Source organism: Cucurbita moschata, unplaced genomic scaffold (assembly GCF_002738365.1).
Source record: "Cucurbita moschata cultivar Rifu unplaced genomic scaffold, Cmos_1.0 Cmo_Scf00034, whole genome shotgun sequence".
Lineage (NCBI taxonomy): Eukaryota > Viridiplantae > Streptophyta > Magnoliopsida > Cucurbitales > Cucurbitaceae > Cucurbita > Cucurbita moschata.
The window spans coordinates 1,638,659-1,648,002 of NW_019268550.1; the positions used below are offsets into that span (position 1 = coordinate 1,638,659).

At 36.7% G+C, this 9,344-nt stretch overlaps 3 protein-coding genes and 1 long non-coding RNA gene across 33 annotated transcripts in view; 2 read left to right on the top strand and 2 right to left on the bottom strand.

The window, feature by feature from the left end:
* The window catches only part of LOC111430686 (homeobox protein HAT3.1-like), a 7,494-nt gene extending 406 nt beyond the window's left edge, over positions 1-7,088 (top strand). Inside the window, exons 2-10 of one of the 5 annotated variants that reach the window (XR_002708351.1) lie at positions 1,037-2,208; positions 2,906-3,071; positions 3,208-3,331; positions 3,427-3,539; positions 3,623-4,183; positions 4,773-5,102; positions 6,107-6,196; positions 6,276-6,782; positions 6,960-7,088. Coding sequence is in view for 3 of the 5 variants with exons in the window: in XM_023067050.1 (XP_022922818.1) it covers positions 1,367-2,208; positions 2,906-3,071; positions 3,208-3,331; positions 3,427-3,539; positions 3,623-4,183; positions 4,773-5,102; positions 6,107-6,196; positions 6,276-6,686 (2,637 nt within the window). In the remaining 2 variants the exon portion in view is untranslated. Of the gene's footprint in view, positions 1-986; positions 2,209-2,905; positions 3,072-3,207; positions 3,332-3,426; positions 3,540-3,622; positions 4,184-4,772; positions 5,103-6,106; positions 6,197-6,275 lie in introns of all 5 variants that reach the window. The other 4 variants (XR_002708350.1, XM_023067050.1, XM_023067052.1 and 1 more) reach the window with 4 other exon arrangements.
* A 466-nt stretch (positions 7,089-7,554) lies between these two features.
* LOC111430693 (zinc finger protein 4-like) lies at positions 7,555-8,420 on the bottom strand. Its single transcript, XM_023067058.1, has one exon. It carries the CDS (start codon positions 8,319-8,321, stop codon positions 7,716-7,718), a length of 606 nt encoding a protein of 201 aa, XP_022922826.1. The 5' UTR covers positions 8,322-8,420; the 3' UTR covers positions 7,555-7,715.
* A 519-nt stretch (positions 8,421-8,939) lies between these two features.
* The window catches only part of LOC111430694, a 3,452-nt gene continuing 3,047 nt past the window's right edge, over positions 8,940-9,344 (bottom strand). For all 26 annotated transcript variants that reach the window (XR_002708374.1, XR_002708369.1, XR_002708366.1 and 23 more), the window contains one exon: positions 8,940-9,296. Coding sequence is in view for 1 of the 26 variants with exons in the window: in XM_023067060.1 (XP_022922828.1) it covers positions 9,264-9,296 (33 nt within the window). In the remaining 25 variants the exon portion in view is untranslated. The remainder of the gene's footprint in view (positions 9,297-9,344) is intronic.
* The window catches only part of LOC111430697, a 1,333-nt gene continuing 1,210 nt past the window's right edge, over positions 9,222-9,344 (top strand). Inside the window, exon 1 of the long non-coding RNA XR_002708377.1 lies at positions 9,222-9,317. This is a non-coding gene — a long non-coding RNA (uncharacterized LOC111430697). The remainder of the gene's footprint in view (positions 9,318-9,344) is intronic.

Consider the following 9,344-nt stretch of genomic DNA (forward strand, 5'->3'; position numbering starts at 1 on the left):
TTTTTTTTTTTTTTTTTTTTTTTTCCTTTTCTTTTACGTTCTTATGTTTCTGCTAGATTATGTTTGTTTCTTGAGAATTCGTGCGAAATGGAAAATGGAGTTATGGAAGCTAATGCATTGCATTGTTCTTCTGTTCAAATGCTTAGCTTGTTAATTGCATTTGTTTCTTCTCTTTCCTTTTTTTCCTACTTTGCCGTTTTGTTTGCTTAAACTTCGGAGAAAGAAGCGTAATGATTCTGGAGTTATTTTTTTCAACATGTTGTCTCTCCTTTTTGAAGTATTAAACCAGGGACTAAACTCTTCTATCTCGAAGAATTTCATTGCTAAAATCTTGATTTTGATGAAGTCGAGCTTAATTTTTTCCCTTGGAAGCGTAGTTCCACGTAATTGAAGTTATTTGTGAGTTTGAACGTGAAAATTTCTGAGGTGAGGATTGGAGTACGTGCCAACCTCAGCTCTGCGTATGGCTGGGCATTTTGTAACTCCCGTAGAGCCTCGCCCTCATTTTCTTTGCAATTTAATATTGTCTCAAATTTTGAATTAATAATGGTCATTAGAATTTGTTTGTACTCTCTCTCACAAAAAAAAAAAAAAAAAGAATCGTTTGCTGTGTATAATTTTTAATCTACCTCAAAATTAGATATACCGATAAATATCCGTTCAGTTCATAAAGTTTGGTTCTAGGTAAAAATTACTACATAGAAGCAATTTTGAGTAAATAAAACTTAATCTTAGAAATAATCGTTTAGTTAAGTTTTTTTATTATTTATTCTTAGTTTATGTGCCTTTGTAGTCATATGCTTATAAAGGAAATATTTTGAGATTGTTTTCAAGTAAGATATATATATTTTTCAGTAGGCTAAAAAAATTCCTGTAATGAATTTAGCTGATACTTTTTCTGAATTCTGAAATGAAAGAGTGGATTAAAGAACCCAAAATATCTCTTGAATGTGATAAGATTCAATTTTATTATTTGTCACTACAAGCCTTACATCCCTTAAGATGGTTGATGGTAGTCATCTTGGTGTCTCTCCAGTGCCAGATGGTCAAGATTGATGATTGTCCGTGGAGAAGTTCTGTGAGGAGAATGCTCCAGGAGGTCCATATACGTATGTAGAATATATATATATATGTTAAGCATTCAGAAACAGAAAATTGCCACTCCCTGGCAGTTGTCGAAGTTGAAAAAATGAACTCCGGATTGATTGAGTAGGAATGGGCGCTTTAATCTCCAGAAGTGATAAGCAAGAATCTACGTTGTCTTAGTGGTTGATACTTTGGCCTTCAAGTCTGGCAACCTGTAGTTGATGTAATCAGGAATAGCACTAGTCAAACTGGAGATTAGTTGATAGTCTTGGGGGATCACATGGAAGAAAGAGATGAATATACAGAATCGAGAAGTAATAATAATGCTGAAGCCGTACAAGAAGCCAAGATCAGTGTTGAAGCTGAAATGCGAACTTGTCTTTCAAATGAGCAAAAGCATTCAGTTCCTGATTATCATGAATTGGAAGCAACTCCAGGATATTCCAACAAAACTGGCGGTTCAGATGAAGAAAAGCCAGAGGTCCAGCAGAATATGGAGGAAGAGAATAGGGAACTTGGTTCAGGAGATGTGCTTATTGAATTATCAGAAAAACACAATCAGACTTTCTCTAACCTTGCTGATAATGATCAAGTTGAAGCTGGTAATTTATTATGCTGTGATAAAGATACCGAAAATTTGATAGTACCTATTGAAGTTGAGACAACGACTCTTCTTGTTGACTGCTCTGAACTTCCACCTGAAGTTGTCAACAAAAACTATATTGAACAGATGAACCCTCCTAATGAAAAATTAACCCAAAATACTCCTTTCCAAAATTTAGAAACAGTCCCCAGTAATTCAGAACAATCGGATCACAAGGATAAGAGAATTTTGAAATCAATTAAGATAAATTCTATTTTAAGGTCCCTTGTAAGTAGTGACAGAAATCTGCGTTCAAAGACCCAAGAGAAAGATAAAGATCCTGAACCAAGTAATGACTTAAATAATTTTACTGCTGAAGAGGGAAAAGGGAAGAAGAAGGAGAGAAATATACAAGGAAAGGGAGCAAGAGTCGATGAATTCTCATCAATCAGGAATCATTTGAGATATTTACTGAACCGCATCAAATATGAACAGAACTTGATTGAAGCTTATTCTAGTGAAGGCTGGAAAGGGTTCAGGTATGTATTTTCACCTTTAATAGATCTTACATTGACTTTGTCCTGATACTTTCTTGTATTACTTTGTCTTTGGTGATTTTGATAAATGGTCATCGACTCATTGTGTAAACGCCTCCACTGATTTTGTAGTGTTTGTGTACTTTGAAATGCCCCCCTCCCACCTCTTGAGTAATTGTTTGATTTTCATACAGTGCGTAGTGAATACTAAGGAAAGGCAGGACGGTAAATCTCCTCCAAGTCATCCAAACACAAAATTTAAACTCTCCTTGCAGGTCTCTTCCCCATCGTTAAGAGTGGATCTAATTAAAAGATTGTTACAAGCTTACAGCCTTACGTAGTTCCTCAGTGTTGGGTTTGGTACCCTTGTTGATCGTTTCATATTTAGCAGCTATTACTTACAAGTGATCACTCTATCTTCTTCGTTGCTTTCAAGATTTATGACTTCGACCAAGTCAGACTTCTAATACTTCTAATGACAATAAACCTAGAAGTTAAATCTGTTGTTATTTCATTCTGAAATGAAGCGGATAGCAATTTCTATGCACTTATGTTCGGATCAATATTGAAGTTCTTGTTATAATTTGATCTTTGTTTCAGTCACTAATGTTCTTTATGATCTTTTTATCTTTCATTTCATCTATCATAATTGATGTAATGAAATGCATGGCATCTGCTGATCATTACTATAATAGTGCAGCTCAGATAAATTGAAGCCTGAAAAGGAACTTCAACGGGCATCAAATGAAATAATGCGGCGCAAATTAAAAATAAGAGATGTATTTCAACGTATTGATGCACTTTGTGGCGAAGGAGGCCTTTCTAAATCTTTATTCGATTCTCAAGGACAGATAGACAGTGAAGATGTAGGGGGGATATCGTCTTAAGTTTAATTTTTACTAGATGTTATCTTTTTATTCATTCTGCATAAATTTTGGCTCTGTTAAAGCATCTGCTTTTTGTGATAAGTGACTTCATTGTGAACTTCTGACCTTGCATCAGATATTCTGTGCAAAATGTGGATCCAAAGAATTGTCCTTTGAGAATGACATCATACTATGTGATGGTATTTGTGATCGTGGGTTCCATCAGTTCTGTTTAGAACCACCTTTGCTAAATACAGACAGTAATATTCTCATTGCCAACTAGATATTAAAATTAAAAGTGGATTTGTGTTTCTCAAGTTACTTTTCATTCATGCTCCCTCCATTCCTCTCACAGTTCCGCCAGATGATGAAGGATGGCTATGCCCCGGATGTGATTGCAAAGATGACTGCTTGAATCTGCTTAATGAATTTCAAGGATCAAGACTTTCCATCACTGATGGTTGGGAGGTAATTAAAGTTTTGCAACCTATATTAAAATAGGGTTGTTTTGGGTGTTTGTTATAGTGTCATTTTCCTCTAACTGTGTGCAGAAAGTCTATCCCGAGGCCGCAGCATCAGCTGCTGGACGAAATTTTGATCATGCCTCAGGTCTTCCTTCAGATGATTCTGTAGATGATGATGATTATGATCCTGATGTTCCAGATACTATTGTCCAGGACGATGAATCAAGTCCTGAAACATCTGGGTATGCTTCTGCTTCTGAGGAATTAGAGTCTCCACCCAATGTTGACCAGTACTTAGGTCTCCCTTCCGATGATTCGGAGGATGATGACTATGATCCCAGTGCTCCAGAACGTGATGAAGATGTTAGACAGGAAAGTTCAAGTTCTGACTTTACATCTGATTCTGAGGATTTAGCTGCACTTGACAGTAACCCCTCTTCCAAAGCTGATAACCTTGTGTCTCCATCACTGAATAATACTACGTCTATGAAAAACCCTGATGGGCGAAGTTCTGGAGGTGGTCCTAGAAAGAGTGCACTGTATAATGAGCTATCAAGTCTACTAGAGTCCGGTCCTGATAAGGACGGTCCTGAACCTGTTTTGGGAAGAAGACAGGTGGAACGGTTGGATTACAAGAAGCTCCATGATGTGAGTATTCTTTTATAATCATAATAATATTTATATTCTTATGCAAGAAAAAATTATATTGCTATTTTCCAATGTATTCTTTGAAGTATATGGGCGACTATCTCTCAACATTATGCAAGCATAGTTGATTGACATGTCGTTTTTTTCCTTTTTTCTTTTGCTTTGTTCTAAAGAATACAACTTATAGATGTTAGGTAGGGAATTCAAATATTTGATAGGAAGGTTACTAGTGTCTTAATCAATGAAGTGATGTTTTGGTTAATAGTAGGCTCTTATCTTGAAAATTTTCCATCAATTGTAAATGATTTCTCATTCTTTTATCCTCTTGTAAATTATTTTTTAGCTACTTTTGTTCTTTGTTCTTTTGTCAAAATAGTGATAATAATAAATCAAAACAAGGCCTTGTTCCCATCAAGATGGCTTTAGTCCAACATGTTTATGTGTCTTGTGTGAATAAAATGAATTTACTGGGCATTAAATGTTTAATAGACGAAGTCTAGATATTTAACAGGGCCCATGCTTAGTTTTAGACTGAATGAGTTAAAGAATTCCCATACATTTAAATTATTTCTCTCTTTCATTATTGAAGGAGACATATGGGAATGTTCCTACCGACTCAAGCGATGACACGTACGCAAGTGTTTCTATGGATTCAAGTGATGACCAAGGCTGGGATAGTAATACAAGGAAGAGAAGTCCTAAAACCCTGGTTCTTGCTCTGCCAAATTATCGAACTAATGATGATTTGACTAACATAAAAACTAAACACAGTTCTAAGAGGGGTACTCGTCAAAAGGCAGTTGCTGCAAATATGAATAAATCTGTGAGTAAAACTCCTGAAGACACTGGAAAAGCTAGTTCTTCTGTTAGGAGAACCACACCATCATCGTATAGAAGACTCAGTCGACTTGCATTGGAGGTAATTTTTTTCCCTTTTCCTTTTTCCTCGTTTTTTTTTTTTTTCTTCTTCTTCTTCTTCTTTGCAGCTCTGTTCTGATTCCAAAACATTGTCCTTAAAAAGATGTTATTTTTTTGTGCCGTTTTGTTCAAGCTGGGATTTCCTATTTCATTATTTTGTCTTACTTTTAGCGTATCTATGTTAATTTTTTCCTTCTTTTTGCTTATTTATTATTATTATTTTTTTTGCGTGTGGGGTTGGGAAACAAGGTTTTATTCAAAGATTTGAATCCCCTTGCAACTTTATTTAAGAATGCATGCTGGTGCTTGGATATATTGCCGCGAAGGAGATGTATATTGGAGTTACATAATTTCAGCCATGCAATTTATTAGATTTGTTGTTCCAAAATCTCCTATCATTCTAAAATTTTGACGCTTAATCCAGTCTGAGTGGTCTGAATAATTGCTGAGACACTCAAAAACAGTTTTCTTTCTGTCTGATTCCTGTATTGTGAAGTCTAACTCTCAGTAAGGCAGTTATATATAGGAAATTGAACTGTGATGTGTAAATTTGAGCTGAAATGTCATTCCTTTTTGTACTTGGAACAAGATTTTTTCTTGATTATAGCGAGTAATGAGCAGCTTAGCTCACTTTATATCCCTTGGATCTTCGCTTCTCTTTTCTTTGCAACCGAAGGTCACAATTTTGAGCTATTTATTTGAAGAAATACGTCTTGGTTTCAACAAAGATGCTTTACCACAAGTCTATAAGTTATCGCTTCCATGACATCATCAGTTAGATTAGTTATCAACACCCTTCATCGTCTTTAGACTATTTATTGCGAAATATCAGTTTCTCTGTGCTTGTTTAGTTCACTTGGTTTTTAAATAAAACATGCCTTGGACGGAAAGGAGGCAATGAGATCTTTGTTTCTCTGTTGTGGGAAATAAAATTTAGTATTAACTCCAAAATATCTAGTTTTTTAATGCCACGTCTTCTTCCTAATATTGTTGCAAATGTTCCAGAGACTTTTAGCATCATTCCAAGAAAACCAGTATCCTGAACGAGCTACAAAGGAGAGTCTGGCACAAGAACTAGGGCTCAGTGTGAAGCAGGTAATGCATTGAGTTCCTTTTGAAGTTTTAGCTAACATTTTATTCTAGTGAAAGGCTCAACTATTTATTCCATTTTCAGGTTAGCAAATGGTTTACGAACACACGTTGGAGCACACGCCATCCCTCAAGCGTTGAGGGTAATAAAGCGAAGAGTTCCTCAAGAATGGGCATTCATTCATCTCAGGCAAGTGGAGAGCTGCACCAGCCCGAGCAAGAATTTGGTGCCCAACATCAAGAATTACCAACAGCAGATAGTGTTGTGGCCCCATGTCAGAGTGGGGATACAGGGGATGTCAAATTGGCAACTCAGGAAACTAAAAGATCAGAATTTTCTGCCACAAAATCCAGAAAACGGAAGGGCAGGTCAGATCACGCTGCATCATGTTCAAAGGACAGTAAGGAATCACAAAGGCCTCCTGCCAAGTCACCAAAAGTAAATGAAATCCAAACAGCACATAGCATTAAGACGAGGAGGAGAAATTCCTTATAGGTTCTGTAAGTTTCGATCATTCACGGGAAATTATTTGGCTATTTACTCTCTTCCAAGATACACATTAGAACAAATGCGGGCATCGTCTGAAGGGAGGTAATTCCAAGAACAATCACAATTGTTTGTAGTTCTTTGTAACCACATTAGAATTCCTCTTTCTAATTCCTCACACATAAATGCTTAGTCTTAGTTATGTAAATCTATAGCTTGTTGTTAGATATTTATTTGTATTTTCAAGAGACCCTTCTCCTGATGTGTTAAACAATTAATTAGTTGCAGATATTGCTCTGTTAAAGAACAAAAGAGCTACTGCTACCCTCCAGCTTCGGAAGCTTTGCTGCGGATATATCACTTATGGATGCTACATTGCTATCAAGTCTAAATTGCTCTTGGCTTTTTTATCCAGATTTTAATGTCATCATCCTTAGTGAAATATTCTGCAATTAATCCTGTATGAGATGTGAACTTTAGGTTCTGCAGAGTCAACATAATGTAGTTCTCTTCACACATGAAAGCAATCGGATCTTCTGCGCGCATCCTGCGTTTATCGATTTGAATGCATCAAAATCCTGTCAACCATTGAAATTGGTATCAAATCCTCGTCCATGTAGATGTAACTTATTTCCAAGCTTTCTGGATGTTATCATCTTCTAATTCACAGGAAGCTGGAGCTCTGGGTGACCTGTGATTGAGCAGTGAAATGTGTATGGGCCATTTCTCCCAAATGGGAAACCACTGGAAGAGATGACAGAAGCAAGAATCTTGAAGTTTCAAATCATTACTGATCTTTTTTTGTTCCCCCTTACAGCCTACTTAGTTTGATGTAATTTACTCTACAACTTATAGTTGAAACAAATCAGGCCTCTTGTGTTTCCATAAGCAGAAGAGATATAACATTAATGCTGCTTCTTCCTGGTTTTACATAGGATTCTAAGCACTTCCCCTAAGGTTAGTCATGTACTTGATATATGATGACACAATCAGAATGAAGAAGATGACTCCAGAGTTCTTGACAGACAGATACAAGAATTAAAGTCGGAGATTCAGGTCAAGCTTGAATGGTTCCATTTGCGGTTCTCGTAGTGGTGGTGACTCTGGGAGAACTTGATGTTGAGTGAAGCGGAAGCTTCCTGGCCACCTCAAGTCCATGGCATCCCCCAGCATGAAAGGTGCCCATGAACCACTTTTTACATGATTAAATCTTGCTACTATTGCAGTATCTTCCCTGCTTGTTTTGTGCACCAGTGAATGTGGTTGAACACCAAGTGATCTAACCATAGAATTATGTATTGGCAGACCAAGCAGAGTCATCATTCTCTGAGCTTGGTGCCTTCTGGCTGCACTCCTCTCCCTCTTGTGGGCATTTTGATGGCCTCCCAATGCCTGTGAGCTGTAGAATACTCTCTTACAGAAGTTGCATGAAAAGGTCTTGGCTGAACCTGCAGAGCTTTGTGATTCAGTTAAAAGCTGTTTGTTCCTACCCAGGCTCAAGTTCAGCCACTCCAAAGCTCCTACACCTTCAGGTTGGTCTGTTGCTTCTTCTTCTTCTTCTTCTTCTTCTTCTTCTTCTTCAACTGATTCATTTTCTCCTTTTTTCTCCTTCAATGATTCAATTTGTTCTCCTTGAAAGATCATTGCTAACCCAGATTCCTAAATTAGCAGCGATGATACTGAACTATAAAATGGACAGGATTGCTGATTCTTTATCTAGCTGGGAATGGTAACAACTCATGATTCTTCTTAGATTTCATTTTCCAAGATGAACAAATGCTGAGGAAGTTGTGAGAGGATGAAAGTGTAAGTTTTCGTTTATATGTTTCTGCATTTCTTATCTTCATTCTCCTCCCGACCATTAGTGGTCCAGTGGACAATGCTTATGTCATCTGTACTGTTTCCCTTTCAAACTAAAGGATTCCCCACTTCCATCAATCTTTTCCAATCCCTAATTTCTTAATGCACTCAGATTATACCACTTATTTACGTTGGAGATGGCTTCAGGGAATCAGGTATTCAAGCCCCTTCATAAATCTAGATATCTTTTAAGTTTGGTTCACATCATGGTAGCTACTTAATAAGGATATCGAGTATTCTATTAATTTTTTACTCAAAATATCTTACGTTAGATAGTTGCCTTGTGAGAAGTGTACAATCCTTTGGCGTTCACGATTATGAAAAAGCTCACGAGGACAGTCAAAGTTTGAATTCGAAATCACTTCAATTATTTGATTCAGCCCTACAAAGAAAATACTTGCGTAATGAAAGATTGGTCAATATTCAAACTCGAGATAATGTTGATTTTCTTTTGTCTTTGTATTGCTACCTTCTTAGCCACATCTTTAGGAGCCCTATACCAACCTTACACAAAACTTGTTTGTGGGAAACTTTTGAGAAAATACATGATTGAAAGTTGTACAAAAACCGCAACATCAATATCAGTCACAATCTAACAAGCTGTTTGAATTGTCCCTCCAATGCATCGAAGGAGTACACTTCTTATCCAACACAAGTAAACCGAATCACTTTTAAAACTACTTTTGTGGGATTCTTTTCCAAGGCTGATGTTGGCAACACATATCTCTACAACCAAGTGATTTCTTTCGGGTCCTCATTCTGTTTGGCAAAAGAGAACAGGTAACAAAAAAAAAAAAAAAAAAAAAA

Excerpts from the sequence above, each read along its gene's own strand:
- LOC111430693 (XM_023067058.1), bottom strand. The coding sequence starts at position 8,321 with ATGATCTTTCAAGGAGAACAAATTGAATCATTGAAGGAGAAAAAAGGA.